The sequence below is a fragment of the Lineus longissimus genome, chromosome 2 (genome assembly GCF_910592395.1).
Source record: "Lineus longissimus chromosome 2, tnLinLong1.2, whole genome shotgun sequence".
Classification (NCBI taxonomy): Eukaryota; Metazoa; Nemertea; class Pilidiophora; order Heteronemertea; family Lineidae; genus Lineus; species Lineus longissimus.
The window spans coordinates 5,776,954-5,798,035 of record NC_088309.1 but is presented as its reverse complement, the minus strand read 5'-3'; the positions used below and the strand labels follow the sequence as shown (position 1 = coordinate 5,798,035).

General features: G+C 42.9%; 5 protein-coding genes across 6 annotated transcripts in view; 3 read left to right on the top strand and 2 right to left on the bottom strand.

Annotated features, from left to right (window-relative positions):
* Positions 1–1,797: 1,797 nt before the first annotated feature.
* On the bottom strand, positions 1,798–12,230 carry LOC135503462 (uncharacterized). 2 transcript variants are annotated; one of them, XM_064797040.1, is made up of 9 exons: positions 12,140–12,230; positions 6,865–6,978; positions 6,509–6,658; positions 6,294–6,382; positions 5,654–5,900; positions 5,259–5,486; positions 4,962–5,117; positions 4,625–4,772; positions 1,798–4,481 (listed from the first exon to the last, which is right to left on the bottom strand). In XM_064797040.1, the coding sequence occupies exons 2-9, from the start codon at positions 6,916–6,918 to the stop codon at positions 3,565–3,567; spliced, it is 1,989 nt and encodes a 662-aa protein (XP_064653110.1). In that variant the 5' UTR covers positions 6,919–6,978; positions 12,140–12,230; the 3' UTR covers positions 1,798–3,564. The 2 variants fall into 2 exon arrangements, with proteins under 2 accessions (XP_064653110.1, XP_064653118.1); XM_064797048.1 differs by lacking the exon at positions 12,140–12,230 and adding an exon at positions 7,306–7,547.
* On the top strand, positions 10,102–11,769 carry LOC135483971 (uncharacterized protein K02A2.6-like). The gene has a single exon (XM_064765044.1). The coding sequence runs from the start codon at positions 10,102–10,104 to the stop codon at positions 11,767–11,769; it is 1,668 nt and encodes a 555-aa protein (XP_064621114.1).
* On the top strand, positions 12,218–14,780 carry LOC135503475 (DNA-directed RNA polymerase II subunit RPB11-like). Its single transcript, XM_064797077.1, has 4 exons — positions 12,218–12,324; positions 12,968–13,057; positions 13,228–13,402; positions 13,694–14,780. The coding sequence occupies exons 1-4, from the start codon at positions 12,272–12,274 to the stop codon at positions 13,727–13,729; spliced, it is 354 nt and encodes a 117-aa protein (XP_064653147.1). The 5' UTR covers positions 12,218–12,271; the 3' UTR covers positions 13,730–14,780.
* A 72-nt stretch (positions 14,781–14,852) lies between these two features.
* Positions 14,853–17,526, bottom strand: LOC135503473 (putative ankyrin repeat protein RF_0381). Its single transcript, XM_064797063.1, has 2 exons — positions 17,325–17,526; positions 14,853–16,539 (listed from the first exon to the last, which is right to left on the bottom strand). Exons 1-2 carry the CDS (start codon positions 17,367–17,369, stop codon positions 15,073–15,075), a joined length of 1,512 nt encoding a protein of 503 aa, XP_064653133.1. The 5' UTR covers positions 17,370–17,526; the 3' UTR covers positions 14,853–15,072.
* A 1,832-nt stretch (positions 17,527–19,358) lies between these two features.
* The window catches only part of LOC135503453 (ras-like protein family member 10B), a 59,274-nt gene continuing 57,550 nt past the window's right edge, over positions 19,359–21,082 (top strand). Inside the window, exon 1 of the mRNA XM_064797031.1 lies at positions 19,359–19,639. The gene's annotated coding sequence lies outside the window, so the exon portion shown is untranslated. The remainder of the gene's footprint in view (positions 19,640–21,082) is intronic.

The window sequence follows — 21,082 nt, the reverse complement described above, 5'->3', positions numbered from 1 at the left end:
CAATCAAGTCCAGTTGTGACATGACAAGACTAGTCCGTCTCACACAGTCAACAGGCTGTACTGACTCAATCAAAACGGGTTGGATTATCAGTCAATCAAGACAGGTTGTCATTCTAAAAATTGTGGTGGGTTGTCCAGTCAATCAATATTGCTTGTTGCACATGTATAAATCAAGGGTTGTCCTGACAGGCATGGAAGGCTGTCTTTGGCAATGAATAGAAAAGTTGTCCTCGGAGTTTGGATGTGGTAAAGATAAAAGGATGACGGTACTGGTAGTCTGACAGTCAAGATGGGTTGTGTGTATATCATGGTTGTTATGACTATGTTTCCAGCACAGGATTGGATAATTGAAGTACAGTCAAAGACACTGGATCCTTCATGAAGGGGGAGTCAAAACTAGTTGGATTATCAGTAAATCAAGGTAGGTTATTCTAAAAATCATTGAGCTGCCCCCTCCATTTAGATGGGTAGTTGTATTAATACCAAGCATGGACAGCTGTAGTTGCCTTGGCTTTATAAGTAGAAAATTTGTCCCAGAGCTGAGATGTGCTATTGGTCTACTTTGATCATAAGCATGACAGGACTGATGTTCTGACAGTCAAGATTGAATGTGTGTATACTTGTTGTGTTGACTACCATGACCCGTTATCCTGATAGGACAGACACTGGCAGTTGACCTTTCCAGGAAACAAAGTCTGGAGGCAAAAACTATTAAATGTGTCATCTGCATTGAAGAAATTTTACAGGGACTGTCGAATGAGCACAGGATTGGTGGGTGGATCAATCACAATCAAAGACACTGGATGTGATCTCATTGCTTGATGTATGGGAGTGCATGATTAGATGAGGTTATGGGTCTGACTCTCAGAAGGATCACTGTTGTTCGTCCTTGTGTCCTTTAGTAAGACACTAGACCCAAAATTGCTTCTTTCTTCAAATGAGATGAAAAACCGAGGGGTCTTGTACTATGTGACAGGGCAAGCTTAACTACACCAAGTGAGAAACATGAGAAGCTTGGAATGGATCCCTTCCTCAATCTTGCCAAAGACGACCGAGTCACTCGCTCAATATACCCAACTGGTGCTTATCCAAAGGCATGCAAAAAACACTCATCCTGTACCTCAGAGGAGAAATAGTTCCAAAAACACTTCCAAGTGCAGAGTGAACACTGGAGAACATTGGTGGAACATGAATTGCTTACTTCAGCTACTGAAAAGTACAATACTGTCTTTGTGACAAGTTTGGAATTGGAGAGAAAGACCTCTGCTCCTGCAGCACTGATCCAATGACTGTCAAACACATCCTGACAAAATGCCCAGCAGCCATGAGGGAGGAGTTCTGGCCATCTGGGACCTGCATTAAGGCCCAGCTTTACAATCACCATCAGGGCGAATTGAGACAACAGACAGCTTTCGTCACCGGAACAGGACTGTGAATCTAAAAATGAGATTGCAAAAGTATCCCTCATAAGAGTTAATGAGAGATATGACACCTTTGCTTGGTTGGCGGGCTGTTGTACTTCAGACAATTCTACCAGTACTGGTAGTCTTGGGCAGTTGTGTATAGAACTGCTGTAACTGCACACATTGCGGGCTGAACTGATGAAAGGTGGGATGCTTTGGACTAGCAGACTTTTTTACATGTACTGATGCTACTGTTGCATGTGGCATTCTCAGTAGCATCATTTACACTATCTGCAGCCAAGCTGTTCTTGGTCAAGAGCGTACTTAGGCTATCAGTAGAGGACACTAAAATTCATGAAGACGAAAAGAAAGTAATGATCAGAAATACATGTAGTAGTTTTAATTCAAGTATTTATTGATGTTTCTGGTACATAATCATTTACACAATAATAATTGACTATTGAGTATCATTTAGTATCGGAGAGGTTTTGCTGAACAAGAGTAAAATAGGGAATTTGAGCAAATATTTTTTTAACAACCTGTATTTCAGCTGCAGTCATTACTGATGGAAAACTACACCAGCCCAAATAGTGTTTGCTAATTCAAATTACTGCTAGAGCAGTTGGTGGGAAAATGGTCATACTATCAAAAGATGCTTATCGCACTAGGCCAAACTGCGAAGGCCAAGTGTAATATTCCAGTGACTGCAGTGAGAAAATGACCTAGCTGATTAAGAGCTAAACCCACTTCCATCGTACTTTCATGGAATATGTATTTGTTGTCAGTGCAACAAACGATGACTAGCGCCACCTATAAACCATCACTTGAACACAGGACTATACAGTATGTACAATACATGAACACGATTCATTTAAGGAAGACCAGCTACCTTTTTATAATATCACAACGGCATGCACATTTATTTTACAATATCAAAGATTCACATACATGTACATGTATTCACATACGGCATGCACACTATCAACGATTCACATACGGTACATGTTTTCACATACATTACATGTATATGTATTTTCCAGTTTCTCTCACCAATTTTATTCAACGTACATAGTATGTACAGATGAGTACCTTGAAAATGACTCTGAATTCCATATGTTATAGTGGTTCCCAAGATTTGAAAATATTCTGGTCCTCAATACCAGAGCGACAACAGGCTGTCTCGGTTGCTGCCTACGTTGTTCCACAGGATGAACATGATTGTCCGATTGATTATTTGGATGGAAAATTGACATAAATCCATCAAAAAGAAGGATATTTATACAAAGGGAAACCAATCAATTTACAACACATAAAATTCCTTACAACATTTGTGTTAAAGACATTCCAATGAGCAGGTACTTGTACTAAATGAGCCAATGCCAAGATGCATGTTGAGGACAATCTAAATAGTATAGAATACATGTACCGGGTACAACAAATAAGCCTTTGCTTACTGCCACAAACTTACATGTGTTACACGGCTCGCTATACACTGTTTATTGTACATACACATAGAAAATGACACGAGAATAGCCCACTGACAGGTAAATTATCTATAAAATACGAAGTAAAGATCAGTGAAGGAATGATGTAGGTCTTTAAAACACACCCATTAAAACAGAGCATCTTCAAACAATCTCAACCGAATGTGCTCGCAGGATTAATGACGTAGTTTGAATGAGGTAGATATGATACTATTTGTAATGGAATGGAATCAAAATGCTGTTTGTGCATGTTAATGGAGGAAGCTAGCACAGATTCACAAAGTATCTTCAATGCCTATTTTATTCATTTACCCATCGAAGGCAGGCCTACATTTGTGTTTGCATAACAAATACATGCATGGAAATATTCTCCAATATATCAGGCCCATGACAATTACCGGTAAAAAGATCACATGCATAAATGGACCACTATCTGTATACATTTACATACATGTATATCCTGTAAAATATAGTTGCCATCATGACGAACAACTAAAATTATTTGCCGCCAAAATAGCGACCTAGAAAATTGAGAATAGGACAGATGCCCACTGCTTGAAGAAACCCATTTGCGACTTCAGGTTATATCAGAATTTGGCAGCAGGTCACATAATGTCTTCAATCTCATTTATAAAAACGATTTCAATATAAAGTATGCATGCCTTCTTCACGCTCAATCAACCATCGCGTTTCAAATTGAGAGACCTCATCGGAATACCTGGAACAACCTTATGGTTCCCCGCAGCCAAACTCGCCCGAGTAGAGTTTGGAGAACTAGGAGTCCCAGGAGTACTCAACAGATTTTCTCTACTGCCTGACTTTGACCTTGTCAGGCTTCCTGACCTTGATCTGTTCATACTGCTTGCAGGAGTCTTCTTTGGAACCGGTGTGCGAGAGGGCGTCCTGTCAACTGGAATGCCACTTCTACGCACGGGTTTGGGAAGGCCCATTTTACTCGGGGTAGGCCTACTTGGTGTTGTAGTCTTATCACCACTCAGAGTCGCAATGTTCTCCTTCTCTCTTTTTACAGTCTTCTCATCAGTTTTATCATCGCAGCATTTTGGTGAACCTTTCGCTAAATCTGCCACCTTCTGTCTGGAACGCCTTGCAAGAGGACCGACCTTTTTCCCACCACATGAACAGTCATCATCATGATTGCTATTGCTTTCAGGTGATGTATCTTGAGCAATACTAGGAGAATTCGTTGCAACACCTTCTGCGGTATCTTCGTCTATTATTTTCTGGTATTCAGCCTTTGGATCTTGTACTGGTTCCTCCTCCTCTGGCTTTGCCACGAGTTCTGCCTGTAGCTCGGCTATGAAAGCTTCACGCTGTGACTTCACCATTTCAACCTCCCCAATGGCAGTGTCCCGCCTCTCCCGACACAATCCTTCCTCTTCTTCGAGCCTCTTAAGAAATGCTTCACCAAATGTCGACAATGCTCTAACTCCCTCGCTCTCCTCCTCCTTGGGAATGCTGAGACTTTCAATTGCTGTCTGTATCTCGTCGGCATGCTGTTTAAATGAAGTCAGGAATGTTCGGAGGGAATCTTCTGAGGCAGTTTCCTTCATTTCGCAGTATTCTTTCATGACAGCTGAAAGAAAGAGCCAATTTTCAAAATCCAGTTAAGAAAGTGATACATAATCGCAAAAGGTCCACTGACAGTTTAGTGTTGCTCAACCAAGAAATATGTTCACAGTGTATTTAATAGCGAACTGCTCGAGTGCCGGTACTTACCTCGTAAAGGATCAACCAGTAGTTCCTGAGTATTATCTTGGAATGTAGCATAACCATCCTGAATGACCTTGAAGAGGTCATTGATGTAGGCAATCTGAAGGTCATACAGAGTCTGGTGGAACTTCACCTCATCTTTGAGCACTTGACCCTACAAGATAACAGTTACCAATGAACTAAGTATCTGTATATCTGTCTACACCACTTGTACTATAGTCAGTGAGTATTTACAGAATTAGAAATTTTCAAATTCGAGTTTATTTTTTCAAATTTTTGAACAGAGTAGGCCTTTAAATAAACCACTTTGTAGTATCAAAGGTCTCATATATCTTTATCTTACCTCAAGATTGGAGACATACAGAGTATAGTTCATAGCTTTTAACAGGCTCTCCACAAGACTTCTGGCTTCCGACTGTTTGCTGCGAGGAAACTTTGGAAGTTTCGATAGGACATTTTCTGCAGTGATCTCTTTTATTCGTGACTTTTGAAGAGCAGGCTGGAAAAACAATGTGAATGGTATGACATTGGCATCAATGTAATCATTGCAAGGACTGTTACGCGTACACAGAGAAAAGAGGTCATAACAACAAAACGAATACAGCAAATTTTGGCCTTCACTTTCTACACATAAACCTACCCAAGGGGCTGTGGGCAGTAGTAGGGAGAGTTCGAGTAGCTCCATGTTCACTTCCCTCAGTTGGCTACAGGCTTTTGAGATCTGTCCGTTGACTCTCTCATACGCTGCCGGGCTGAGGTGGTTAGACAAATGGACTGTGCCATTCTTGATGGACATCACAGATGAAAGGGAATGCTGTACAGCAGAAAGGCACTTGTAGACTCCCACTAACTTTGTTTCTAACTTTCCCTGAAATAAAGAAAGGAAATGCATATATGGGACAATAAAATGCCTATGCCTTTGGAGACTTACTCCAACCTACATGTAGGCTCTTGATCACTTAGATAACAGGGAGAGCATAAGCATGCTAGGTTGTATGTTAGGTAAAGGTAGGTTGAATACTGCCTACAACTTACTACTTGTTTTAGATTAATATGATCCGTTTTCCCATTACAGACATCTAACATGGTGACAGGTTTCTCCTGGTTCGGTTTTAGAAATGTTTCCATCATCATCAGTGGTTTGGCAAGGTTCTCTGCTGTGTTGTTCTCAAGATTCTTGTAGAGTTTAATTCTAGCTGACTCGGCGCTTTCAACCATCTTGATTAACTGTGCTCTCTGAATCGGGATTTCTGGACTGTGAGTTTCTTGAGCAATGAATGTTCTGCAAAGTACCGTTATATGAATTGATAAACAGCATTGTTTGTTTCAAATTCTAATAATGGACAAACTTGCAAAGAAGATGGTAGCCAAAGCAATACCGGTACATTTTTTTGTGCAGAAATTTCTCACAGGCACTTGCAATTAAGAGCAGTTTCGGTAGCATATTACAATGGTATCAATAGGGACCAGCGGACAATGTTGTAAACTACATTTATGGTATCTAGTTGTACTTCTACCAAGCTTATTATGATGAATCCCTTTGCACAAATAAAATTTTAAACTAGAATTTATTAGAGAGACTTTCTTGTTCTCATTAATATCACATCACATCAGAGCACTCGCTTCATACCACTTCCACAGCATGAGGAAAATATGAAGTCCAATGCAGGTTTACCTGCATGTGTCAGCAAGATAGGACAGGGAGTTCTCCACTTCAAACAATGTGGTGGATCGAGAACCAAGGCCCTCTGTCAACAGCAGCACCTGAAATACCCAGAAGAGAGCGAAGTTTAACCAGGTGCAGTGATGATCAAACTCTATTTTTATGATTAGTACATTATGACTCAAGTCAGTCTGAACTAGGTGATACAAAGCAATGGCACTACAAACCTGTCTTTCCATCTGTATGAGTTGAGACTTGATTAGCATGACCCGCCTCTCATGGAATGTCTCTTTATCATTCTCCATCACAAGCTGTTTGTACAAAGACTGCGTCTCATTCAGTTCCCTTTTCAGAACTGAATTTTCCTCTCTCAGTTCCTGAAAATGATAGCAAAGGATTTACCAAAGTTCCAGTGTTGCCCAGTGAATGTGGTGGGGAACATCTAATATTGTCACACGCCAGTGACAGATCCAAAATCTCATGGTTCCGCATGGAAATTTGTACTGGCAGAGATAGTCTGCTTGGAGAATGTCAACAAGCAAAGACTTGCTGCGACATGTGATCATTATTCCTTCCTTCTTACCTTTATCGTCCTCTCTGCCTGAGAGAGGGCAGCACTACGTATCTCGATGGGCATTCTATTGGATGGAGTGTCACTACTTTTTGCTGCGTCACTGGATGTCCAAAGTCATGCCCGCTGAAACGACGAGTAATCATATCAACGTTGTTGTGGCGATACTCTACACCACCCCTTCACAATTCCCACAGCCCGTTATTTTACTAGCTGCCCCATCCCCCCTCCTCACAGGACCCGAGACGGCAATCAGTTTGCAGATAATGTCAATGAGAAGAAGCCACAAGGCAAACTGACCTATCTACTTCACGGCCCGAGACATTGTCACCTTTACTATACAGCCATTATCAAGGCAAAAAAAGACTGAAGAGGAAACTAAACAAAGTGTGACATTTGCCTGCCCCCCCCCCCCCCCCCGAGTCGTAGGCATGATGAAAGAAACACCAGAACAATTGGCTAAACGAGACGAGATGTTCTCTCCGAAATCGACCAAAGCTTGTGAGGGACTGAGTTTCGTCTGAAAATAGATAACTATTAACAGTTTACACACAAATGGCAATGCAGGTACACGTCAACGGATCATTCTCGGACGTAAGTTCGCCAAGAAACTCAAAGGAATTGAAGGATTCATTGAACTCATCAACACATCATTGGTTTACAGTGAAGTTCAACTGTAGGGCCTATTCCTTGATAAATCACTTTGGTAGTGTAATGTATGCTACCTGACGAGGAATGCCGAGTGGTTTCATGAATATGTATGAATGTGTAGCTGGTGAGTTTGTTACCTATTTTGTAGTCTTCAGTAATACAGTAACTATCACACGAATCACTTCGTTGCGTTATATCATACATGGTGTCAGAGACGTCAGCTCTCGCCCGCAATCGGAAACACCTACAATGTCAGGACTAAAACCACCAGCGCAGTTAAGCCTTGAAGGCAATCTTCAAGCTAACTACCGAAATTGGATACGTTCATTCGAAGTCTACAGCATAGCATCGGGTGTCGCCGATAAAGCTGAGGTGGTCCAGTGTAACGTCTTCCTTCACGTTGCCGGACCGGAGGCCCAAAAGGTTCACGCCACGATGGATTTCGCCGAGGCAGACGTGGACCAGATCGCGCCACTGAAGGCGAAATTCGCCGCATTCTGTGAAGGGAAACGGAACATTACAGTTATCCGGTACCAATTCAATTCTCGGACGCAGAAAGACGGCGAATCATTTGACTCATTTCTCACGGAGTTGAAACAACTTATCAAGGACTGTGAATTTGGCGACGCTCTACGAGACTCTCTACTCAGAGACCGGGTCGTTTGCGGCATCCGTGACGAGACCACGCGCGAGAAACTTCTGCAGACCGAGGACCTTACCCTGGAGAAGTGTGTCAATACGTGTCGCATTAGCGAATCAAGCGCTAATCAACTTAAGACGCTGACTGATACGAAAGAAAAAGACGTCGACGCCGTCGGAAGATCATTCCAAAATAGTACGGCATACGGTCGCGGCTCCCATGATCGCAGCCGAAACAAACATCGCGGAACATTTGACAAACGATCACAATCGGAAAAATGTGGAAACTGTGGCGGACAAGCTCATGCTGACTACACACAATGTCCGGCATACGGCAAGGAATGCGGATATTGCCGCCGCATGAACCACTTCAAAGCATCTTGCCGCACACTGGCAAGATCAGAGAAACAACGCGTACGTCCTCAAGCTCCATCGTCATCGAGCATTCATGACGTAACCCTGGAATCACGTAATAACGGTAGGCCTACCACAGAATTCTATCATCGCAATTATGAGCCAGACTTTCATGGTCCCCACGTGGACACGCTATTCATCGGCGAGGTATCAGTTACACCAGCCAACTACGTCGGATGGCATGAAACATTTACCATTCAAGGACAATCCATATCGTTCAAACTCGATACCGGCAGCGAGGCCGACATTATACCGTTACAGTTTTTCAAGAAACTGAACGCAACACACACACCCCCAAAGTGCCGATTAGTATCATATTCGGGGCATAGGATTACGCCTGTCGGCGAAACTGTCTTGAATCTTAACGGATTGGACGTCACCTTTCAAATCCTTGACAATGCCCAACCAATTCTAGGCCGTGATACGTGCGATAAACTGAACTTAGTGAAGCGCATACATTCGATATCGCAAATCAAGGATTTCGAGGATGTCTTTCAAGGATTGGGATGTATTCAGAGCAACTACCATCTGTTCACAGATCCGACCGTTGAGCCGTCCGTCGATCCACCTCGTAAAATCCCGTACGCGATTGAGGACGTCGTCAAAACCGAACTGGATCGAATGGAGGACCTGAAAGTAGTGATCAAAGAAAACGAACCAACCCCATGGGTCAATAGTATGACTGTCGTTCGAAAACAAAACAATAAGGTGAGAATTTGCATTGATCCATCCAAACTGAACAAAGCGATTCGCAGAGCTCACCATCCGACGAAAACAGTTGAGGAAATCGCAGCACGCATGCCCGGCTCAAAGATATTTAGTACACTCGACGCTAAATCAGGTTTTTGGCAAATTGGCCTTGATGAGCAAAGTTCAAAGCTCTGTACCTTCAACACGCCGTGGGGACGCTACCGTTTCCTTCGGTTACCATTTGGTATATCCACGAGTGGTGACATTTTCAATAAAGTCATGTCGGATTTATTTGGTGACCTCGAAGGGGTTGAGATTGTCGTCGATGACATCGTCGTACACGGCCGCACACAAGCCGAGCACGATAATCGCCTACGCACCGTACTGGAGCGAGCACGCGCAGTAGGGTTAAAACTCAACCCCGCTAAAACGAAAATAGGCCTCAGCGAAGTTGACTACGTCGGACATATATTTTCAGGTGATGGCCTAAAGGTCAGCCAGGATCGCGTAAGTGACATCACCAACATGCCGACACCGTCATGTAAAGAGGACATTAGGAGATTCATCGCCATGGTGGGATATCTTGCGAAATTCATCCCCAACCTCTCACAAGAAACGAAACCACTACGTCAAGTCCTCGAAGAAAAAGTCGAATTTCATTGGGAGGATCTCCAAGACCGAGCATATAAGAGACTGAAACGTTTGATCACAAACACGCCCGTGCTGAGTTTCTATGACGTCAATAAACCCATCACGCTTCAGGTTGATGCCAGTAAATCTGGATTAGGCGCAGCCTTAATTCAAGACAGTCATCCAGTGGCGTTCGGATCTAAGGCCCTGGATGAAACGCAATCTATGTACGCCGTCATTGAGAAAGAATTGCTCGCGATTTGTTTCGGATGTAAGAAATTCCATGATTACGTCTACGGAAAAGGCCCGATAACAATAGAGACAGATCATAAGCCACTGCTGGCAATCATGACAAAGCCCATACATAAACTCTCAGCCCGTATGCAACGCATGAGGTTACGCCTACAGCACTATGATCTGAAACTGGTATACCGCCCGGGACGCGAAATGTTTCTAGCTGACACTCTATCACGCGCATTCGTATCCGACACCAACCCGCAAGACCTATTCGATGACAAAATCGAGGTCAACTTGCTGAACATTGCCAGTCACATCAGCGATGCCAAATTAGAGGAGTTTAAATCTGCCACGGACGCAGACCCAACTCTACAGTCTCTAAAGAACACTGTGATGCAAGGCTGGCCAGATGACAAACAGGATGTACCACTTGAACTAACTCCATACTTCCCGTATCGCGACGAAATCACATTAGCGGACAACCTGTTGCTCAAAGGCGATCGTCTCGTAGTACCAGAGACATTGCGCGCAAACTTGCTCAAACGAATTCATGAAACTCATATGGGCATCGTTAAATCAAAACAATTGGCCCGAGACATTCTGTTCTGGCCCGGAATGGGTCAACAAATTGAGGATACCGTATCACGCTGTACCGCCTGCCAGACAGCGAGGAAATCCCAACCGGCTGAACCTATGATACCACATAACATTCCAGACCTCCCGTGGAGTAAAGTCGCAACTGATATGTTTGAATATCGGAGCAAGGAATATTTGCTGACTGTGGATTACTTCTCTAAGTTTCCGGAAGTGTGCATTCTTCCCACGCTGACAAGCCAGTCTGTTATTACGGCTCTCAAAGCATCGTTCAGCAGATTTGGCATCCCTAATGACGTCATCAGCGATAATGGGCCTCAATTTTCAAGCCGCGAGTTCTCCGATTTCTCCAAGGCCTGGGGATTCCGCCATACCACCAGCAGCCCTGGTTACCCCCAGTCTAATGGACAGGTTGAACGCGCTATTCAGTCAATAAAGGACATCTTCAAGAAATGCGAACAATCATGCGATGATCCCAGCATAGCGTTACTTAATTTCCGCAACACACCACTCGACGGGGTTGGACAATCTCCGGCGCAACTGTTAATGTCACGCCGATTGAATTCGAAATTGCCAATTCTCCCCAATCTCTTGAAACCAAAAGTGGTAGATAACGCTCATGAGAAGCTCACAGACCGTCAAAACCGCCAGAAACAGTATTATGACAAGCGTGTTAGTAATAGCACAAATGCTGACATCCATCCTGGAGATGCAGTTCGTTTCAGGACCTTGAGAGGACAGTGGAAATATGGGACGGTGCAAGACAAACTGCCTGATGTGCCGAGGAGCTATAACATTCAAACCCCCGAGGGTAAATCGTTCAGACGTAACCGCCGTCACATGTTTCAAACCCGCGAAAATAACATTCCCAACGAAGGGACTCGCCCACGTGTAATGTATACGTCTGGGGACCCGCCTCATGCGCCTGCGAATGATCACACTGATGTCAACGTGGCCCCACAGGCTGCAGTTGCTGAGCCCATTCCAACCATAAACAACACCCCGGGATATGTTACAAGGAGTGGGCGAACAAGCAAGCCACCTGATAAACTAGATCTCTAGCAAGACCAGCCATGAAACATAAACACTTCTTATAATTATCATAAACAAACACTTGTGTGCCGGTACAGGCATCTGGCATGTTATGCAAATTCGTGGAAGTTCCATTTTATTTGGTTCGTGAGTTATACTTAGATTTAGGTTAGAAGTTTATGTATTAGTCAGTGCTTCATTGGTAAAAGAACACTTTAGAAGGAAAGATGTAATGTATGCTACCTGACGAGGAATGCCGAGTGGTTTCATGAATATGTATGAATGTGTAGCTGGTGAGTTTGTTACCTATTTTGTAGTCTTCAGTAATACAGTAACTATCACACGAATCACTTCGTTGCGTTATATCATACAGTAGAGAGTCAGATTACAATTAACTCACCTTAAATTTGAGTTCGGGGAAGTAGTTAGTTTTATACTATGACAGTGACGAATAGAAGATGATTTGGAGCGAAACCACTGGGGGCGAAAAGGTCACGGAGCGAAAGAACCGCAATTCTGATTACAATTGAGAATGAATGCTCCTCCGACGTTTGAGTCATTTCTCCTCTTTGAGGGTGAAAAGAAGTACGTTTTTTGTATCATTAGGGTGAATTAATAACCTCTAATTGATGTTGTAATGTTTTATAGCCTAAACATATGTTGATTATGCCAGGATTTGATTTAAAAACACGCCGAAAAAATTGCAGAAAGAATCGTTGTTGTCGTCGTTTCAGTTTTCTCATCGCTGTTGGCCGCAAGCCTAAACCTGCTTTGTCTTCAACTCGTTTGTTACCGTCGACTACTTCTATCTCTTCGATTTGGTCGTCTTGTGGATTGATGGTGGTTGTTCAAATGTTTTCATGACCCTGTAGCACAAACAACGCTCTAAACACACCTCATCGGTCATCCCCACTCGTCATCCATTCACTGATTCAGATCACACGTGATGATTTTCTCCGGCCAGAAACTTGCGGTCTCGAGCTTTCACTCCAGACTGGAGAAAAATTAATCTCGTGCGGTCTGATGACTTGGATCAGCCCCCCGTACAGTTTTCTTGATATTACAACTTCTAAAACGTAAAAGAACCTATAGCCTACTCGTACTGAAGTGAAACATTGATCCAAAAGTTGTTTTTGAGGAAAGTTTTTGTGGGACAACAGATATTTTTTTACTTTTGAGTTAAATAAACACACTTCAAATTATATTTATTCTCTCTTCACAACTCCAGAATAACAATCCAAAAAGACACAAAGGTACCAAATGCAGCAATATTTACTATCAAGAAAGAAGACCATACACTTGGAAATCTCCTAAGAACGTAAGTCGCACTTGACACATCGTTAATGAACATAGGAAAAGATTCAAGCATGCATGTGACCAAATTTTCACTTTAATACCAATGACCCAAGCGGAGAAGAAGATGAAAAGGAAAAACATCGAAATATCTTGTATATACTTGTATATATTTGTTTACCTTTCATTTTCTAGTCAGCTGTTCAAAGATCCACAAGTTATCTTCGCCGGTTACAAAGTTCCTCATCCACTTGAGCATTACTTTGTGTTGAGGGTGCAGACCACATCCGATTACAGTCCACAGGAAGCATTCCAGAACGCCATAACTGACTTGATCAGTGAGGTGTCACTGTTGGATGAACAGTTTAGAGTAAGTTGGTTTCAGTCAAGTGGAAGCTGTCATGCAATTTACCATCCCTCTTTGATTTTCTCCCCCTTCTGAAAAGTTATAGTGTTGTTGTAATGGTTTTCCATTGGGACAGCACATCACTGCCACTCCTCTTAAAAGGCCTACCAATGCTTTTCAATGGATGATAAGGGTCACAAGGCCACAATCAAAGAAATAGGAAGTAGAGGGTAGCTCTTACACTGCCTGAAAATGTACTCGGAAGAGATTTTGCACAACTATTTAACTTGCAACGCTTTGATTTTCTAATTCCAGGATGGCGTCAAAGATAAACAAGAAGGTGACTTATAACCCAGAGCTAAAGGACTTTCTTTGTTCATTTGTTAAAACATTCCCTTGGATTTACTGGGATGCAACCCAAACCTGATTTTTTGTGCTGGGCAGGGAACCCAGAGATAAAGGAAAGTTTAGTCCAGGACTGGGGACAGAGTGGTTTCTTCGACTTATGCAGGATACTAGTATAGGGTCCATACGAACTGAGATGCAAACCTTGACTTGGGACTGTGCCATCCCCGGATCTTGAATAGCTACTATGTGCTGTGAAAAGCATGATCGTTGTGCACGATTGTTTCAAATATCTTGGGCAATGTCGGACAAACCTCAGCATGAGAAACCCAGCGTACTGCATAGGTGACTGAATCAATGGAAACGTTTTCTATTAGCTGAACAAATTATTGAATTCAGATGTGAAAATATCTCTGTATCATTGCAGAGAAAGCAAGGCCTTATGAAGGAATTATGTACATGTAAATTTGAATTTATCAAATTCTGTGATTGTGTTTCTGTTTCTTTGCAATCTGGTCTTGGCATGCAAGCAACATCTGTAATAGGGTCTTCTGATTCAAGTTACAGAGGTTGCATGAGAATACCAAAGATGATATTGAAAAGCAGAGCCGCAATCAGGTATTGGTATAGAAACAACTTACTGTGATATGGTGTCTATTGTTTCAAAGCATGTGCGTTGGTGCATGGAGTCGGGACACAAAAGATGAGATACAAGCTATGTTACACTCTGGTTTTTGCATAGGAACTTTTAAGTGTCGCTGTCTTCTGCGTACAGTCTGGTCTTTGCATAGACACTTCCATGTGTCGGTGTGTTCTGCTTTAAGCCATGGGAGTTGCACGAGGACAGGACACCAAGGGCGATAGACAAGCTTAGACACAATCTGGTATTTGCATAGAAACGCCTAAACATTGTTCAAACAAGCTGATCCCGATCATCAAGTGGTCAAGGTAACTTTTCCTATGAGACAGGTTGGTTATTTAGCCGCCAGCTTGTTAGGGCACTGTTAGGGCACATAGCACCTACTGCTTTCTCACCAGCCACCTGTTGGGATAGGCGTTTGGATGAAGAGTAGATTCAGCGATGAGACGTCCACTGACAGTTTATTGATTTCAGACGTTATCAAATTTCATTTGTACAAAAGCAATTCTGTTGTGTTTTATTTTGTAGCACGACAACATCTATGCTGTTGACTACACACAGCAGTCTCTTTCAGCGTAGGTACGCAGATGGGATAAGTATAGCACACAAGGGGAGGGAGTACGAAAATATTGTTAAGACTCGCAGGTGCATATAGTGTTACATGTACGTGATCCTGGGCATCCGAAACGCCGCAACGCTGGTGCAAAAGCTAAGTTGACGGGGAGTTTTGTAGAATCAGCTGACCAGGACGAAACAAGGAATCATTCTCGTAGAGAAGATATTCCTTTAAAAGTGTTGGCAGGGGAATGTCATGCATGTCTCTGACGCTAGTTTGGGTGCGACGGGTGTTTTTCCGGAGCTGAATTCGGCATAGCTGCTTCAGCGTTAAGCAGTTCCTGCTAAGATGCGCGACGAAGTCAAAAACATTCCTCCTGGTGACGTGGTGCTTTAATTCCACTGTGGGTCTTTTGTTTCCCACAGACAAGTTCAAACCACACATAAAAGCCAAATTGACGATGTCCACTAATCGTTCTGCTGATGGGATATCGTCCAGATGATCACAGGACAGGAAAGCATCCAAAAAGCTATTGAACACTTCTCGTGAGTTCTCGCATGATGCTGCGCTGGCCTTGAGCAGACTACAGCAGATGGACAAGTAAATGGGCAGTAGCTTAGTAGAAGCTTTCAACCGGCCTTCTGTTTGAACGAACATCGAATGAAGTGTCTTTAGATTCACATCTAACGGGGTTCGATCGTCACTATCTTTGATGGAGACGTCAGCTCCGTAATCGACAAGAGTTTTCACAATCCGATATGTAGACCGGTTAGTTCCATAGATTCCTCCCGCGAGTGTTACTCTTTTCAAAGAAGACTTTATGACAGGGCAATATGTCTCCCATCCGGAACAATAATGCAATGCAGTCCGGCGTTGGTTGTTTTTTATGTTGACATCTGCACCGAGTCTCAGAAGTTCTCGGATATTCGGCAGATCACGCATGCGGGCCGCTTCCATAAGAGGCGTCACTTCCACACCAGGGTCATCGAAACCAGTCGTCATGTGATTCACATCTGCTCCATGGGTTACCAAAAGTTTTATCAAATTAGATTGATTTCCCGCGCTGATGGCGTTAGATAATGGCGTCCCTCCTCTGGGATCTTCAATATTGACGTCTGCACCGTAATCTAACAACATACTGACCATTGCCTCGTCTCCAAGGAGACACGAAAATATCAATGGCGACATTTCAGAGTTATTTGGAGATACCCCTCGTTTCAAGATCTCTTCGATGTGCACTCTGGAAACAATGCAGCAAGATGCGGCTAAACACGATTCCCCATGTCCTTCGCCAGAGACAGAGTTCAAAAACAACATCACCACTTCGTAATCTCGGCGAAACACCGCATTCATGAGGATCGTGTCGCCGTAATCATCCTCTTCGAACACATCTGCACCATGAAGGAGAAGCAACTCTATGATCTCGAGGTTTCTAGTTCGGCTTTCCACTGCCAGATTCAGCGGAGAAATATCCGTACCTGGTTGTTTGGTCACGGACGCGCCATTATTGAGAATGAACTCGATGAATCTGAAGTCCTGTCTCCTAATAGTTTGTAGTAGAGCTGTTTCTCCGTGGCAGACAGTATCGACGTTAACAACGTTCTTGAATTCTTTCTCTACCTACAAAGATAAACAGGACGAATGCTTTACATGAAGGTGGAGGAAATCATAGTATTTTGTCCGTCAAGAAGCGTGTTATGACAGACGAAAGGTCATCCCGAGAAAAGATTGTTAACAGCAGCATATGCCGATCATTAGGAAGGTGCAATGTTCATGTATATTAATGGCTTTTTTCCGCGAAAGACAGCAATCGGAAAAAAATACCAATGAAGAGCTAGTATAGTTTGCCTCCCGGTAGTGTAGTGGGATGTTAATTAATTAAGCCGTAACGAATCGCATGTAGTGGAAACATCCTTACTGCCGTACCGTTATTTGTGCGATAAGAATATACACGAGGGAGTTTTAAAGTTATAAAACTTCCTACATTGTATACATAGCTGTAAACCTTCCTAAGTAAAACTGATCGAGTGATGTGATATTACCCGCAGACCGACCATTGAAAGTCGTCCATTGCCAGCTCTGGCATCCTGAGGGTTGAGGGGTCAATGTTTGCTTCTCCGGCCTTGCCCTGTGTGTCGGGTCGGAGAAGGCTAACATTTACCCCTGTTTTTCTCAGGAAGCAGCTCTGGAGGCAATCACGTACAGGTACGTTTCGGCCAACTGTTGATATCATCGTCCGTGTACGTTTGTCAGACGTACGTTAGGCCGAAGTTACATAGACCTCATTCGTTCATTTCCCAGGACTCATTTTCCCCTTTTGCTTTCATTCCTCGGTGAATGCACGCCATCAAAGAAAAACCCGGAAAGTGACTCGTGGTAAATGAACGAATTTCGGCCTTACCTACCTCAGTAAGAGATCCCTCCTGAATGACTTTGAAGAATGATTCCATCTTGTCGGGTGACAGCAACCGGAAATAAGGCCGGAGATTATCACGACATTGGCGAGGACACCCTGAGACCTCCAAGATAATCTCGCATTAGCTAATGATGGTACCATGAACTACATCACAGTCTTTCAAATAAATACATGAAGGCCTCTTTCTGGGCCGCACTCATTGTTTCGTTGTGCACTACATATGTAGGCATTGATCTATTATCGACATATTACTTTTTAGGAAGCACCAGCTAGCTATCAATGCCATGTGCGCAGAGATATATAATGGCACCAGTTTAAAAGTGTATTCTAGCACACTATAAAAAGAATGTATTCATAGGCCTATATACGTCACAATGTAAGCGGCGAGGTAGGCCCGGATCTACTACATAGAGGCATGTGACGTTCTGGGTAATCTATTGTGATTATACCGTCAATACAGTAAAGGCCTAAAAAGCTATAGGGCTTTGGAGAAGGTCCTGGTAAAACAAAGGAACAATGCATCGAGAGAAGAGGCACAGCCATGTGGTGTCAACAGGGGAGAGGAGGTCGTGATCACTGGTTCTCTCAAACCTCGTGCATATTCAGATGATGAATTCGTCACCTATGGATACGCAGTCACTGGCAACGCTATAGGTGTAGAACTTGAATCATGAAAATATACATGCCAATCGCTAGAGTAATGATGAGAAGGTAATTGAGTGACTGAAACCAGCTGGACTTATAATTAGCGTAATATGATTCTAAGAAAATATATAAAAAATTATCATGGATGTATAAAAGGAGCGCCGGTTTCACGCAAAATGCGCGCATTATTACTATGCTCTGCACCGTCCAATAATCTTTTTGTTCTGTACTAATGTAGTAACAACTTATATCTATGAATAACCCATAGAATGGGAAAAATCAGTTCGTACTAACTCTTCCAAAGTCACATTTCTCTGGAGCGTCTCTTTAGCGCGGCTTGGTTGCTCATCGGCGTAAGCAGTAACTTTCTGTTAGTCCTAACGCTAACGCTTATAATGTAGTTGAGCACAGGCTGGCGTCCGTCTCTCCAACATCGATTGAACGTGAACAATTAATGCGGCAATGACTGGCTGTCCACATGTTGTTTCATAGCAGATTTGGCTGGTGATGTGATCAGATACATGATTGGCTGCCACTGACGTGACGTCATCAATAATATGTTTGAGCGCTAAGATTTTACTGAGTCATGCGTAAATAATTTTACTTGGAGAATGGCTCACATATTTTCTCTATTTTGCTATTGCATTTGTGATAAATGTTATTAAAAAATAGTTGACCATGCAACAGGAATGGTGTAAACCAATTATGGTCCATACATTTATAAAATATACTTTCTCATTGACCGGAACACTTTTTGAGTAGGCCTACCGTTAATTTTGATCAATTTGAATTTAATTTGGGCATGATAATATCATCTGAACGATTACCTCAGGACGTCATCATCATCCCGGGATGCCGAACTCAAGCCAAACGTGATCTACTTCACTCTCATACCGAGATCATGACAAACTAAATGGTTTTCATTTCAACATAAAACGACCATCAGGTGAATTCACCTTTGAAGGAATAAAAATTCAATTCCTTTTATAGCAAAGATGGACGCTGGAGATGTGTTGGAGCTCTTCCAAATGAAAATACCTCGATCCATCAATTCTGATTATCAACAAATAGCAAATCGGATCGATGCCTATTTTACATGTTATCTTGTGCTATGCAGTATTACGGATGAACTGATTGATGCCGATATCGAATTATCGATCGAAATCTTTAATTCTGTCAGCTACAAATTTCTCTGGGTCCATTCGGTCGTGATAAAATCAGGGCTTAAATCAGTTCATGGGAATGGCGATACAGTCTGACGGAAAACATACCCGATTGATTTGACATGAAGCAGACTTTTGTTGTCGTTGCCATGGAAACTCGAAGTGGCATAATCTGACCTCGATCTGATGTCTGTTCGGTCTTGGCATTAATTACGAGTCTCTCCGTCGCACCACCAGGAGTACCATGCTTTCGTACACGGAATATGACCGACTTCTCAGCGTGACCTGTTGGGTGACACACAACAACGTCTATCTCGTTAAGAAAACGGTCGGATACTGTGATTTTCTAAACGGATTCTGAATGCAACCTTTTGGAATACCTGTAATTTTCTTTGAATTGGTACAAATGGGTTTTGTCACCCGTAATCAATGCTGAGTGGCTTGGATTAGGCTCGTTCTCGGAGGCACGCAGCATCAAGATATTGGCTAATCGGAGGTAGGGTCTTATAATCTTAGCATAGCTTGTTATAGATGTTCAGGTATAGTGTTGTACGTTTACAGGGATACATTGCTCTACGCGTTGTCAGAGACATTGGCTGTGACAAACTGCTTATTGAAAGATGCTGAAGACAGCAGGGAACTCACACATATAAATCCAGCCACGGCCAGCTAGTTTATTTCCCTCGTTCCCGTCAATTGCCCTGTCCATGATTGTAAATTAAAGGCTACTCAAGAATGTCATTCAAGAAGTATTCAACAAGTGACCATTCAACAAGTGGCCCTCTTCACGCTGTTTCAATTGTTTGTACAAGTAAGCCATTCAACAAGTGGCCCTCTTCACTGACGCTGTTTCAATTGTTTGTACATGTAAGCCATTCAACAAGTGGCCCTCTTCATCACGCTGTTTCAATTGTTTGTACATGTAAGCCATTCAACAAGTAACCCTCTTCACGCTGTTTCAATTGTTTGCACATGTAAACCATTCAACAAGTGGCCCTCCTCACGCTGTTTCAATTGTTTGCACATGTAAACCATTCAACAAGTGGCCCTCTTCACGCTGTTTCAATTGTTTGTACATGTAAGCCATTCAACAAGTGGCCCTCTTCACGCTGTTTCAATTGTTTGTACATGTAAGCCATTCAACAAGTGGCCCTCTTCACGCTGTTTCAATTGTTTGCACATGTAAACCATTCAACAAGTGGTCCTCTTCACGCTGTTTCAATTGTTTGTACATGTAAGCCATTCAACAAGTGGCCCTCTTCACGCTGTTTCAATTGTTTGCACATGTAAACCATTCAACAAGTGGCCCTCTTCACGCTGTTTCAATTGTTTGCACATGTAAACCATTCAACAAGTGGCCCTCTTCACGCTGTTTCAATTGTTTGCACATGTAAACCATTCAACAAGTGGCCCTCTTTACGCTGTTTCAATTGTTTGTACATGTAAGCCATTCAACAAGTGGCCCTCTTCATCACGCTGTTTCAATTGTTTGTACATGTAAGCCATTCAACAAGTGGCCCTCTTCATCACGCTGTTTCAATTGTTTGTAAGCCATTCAACAAGTGGCCTCTTCACGCTGTTTCAATTATGTCATTCAGTTCGTGGCCTATACGAGTACTTTTATACCTCGTGTGATAACCCTGACACCGACTCAGGTCCGTAGCATACAAAATGTACCGCGCAGTAGACCGACTATGCCCCTCCCTCGACCATGCCTACAAGAGAGATAAACAGCGTACCGAGACGTGCAACGGTCTAATCCTTCAGCTGCACTCGTTATCTCTCAGACATGACTAGATACCATTTTTAGCACTCACCATGAACACCTTACAAGAATATAGTTAGATGGAACTGAGCCGTTTTCCAATAGTTCCTTCATGGCTGTTAGAGTCTGTACTTCATACCAGTTTATGCCTTTGTCTATCACAGGATCAGGACT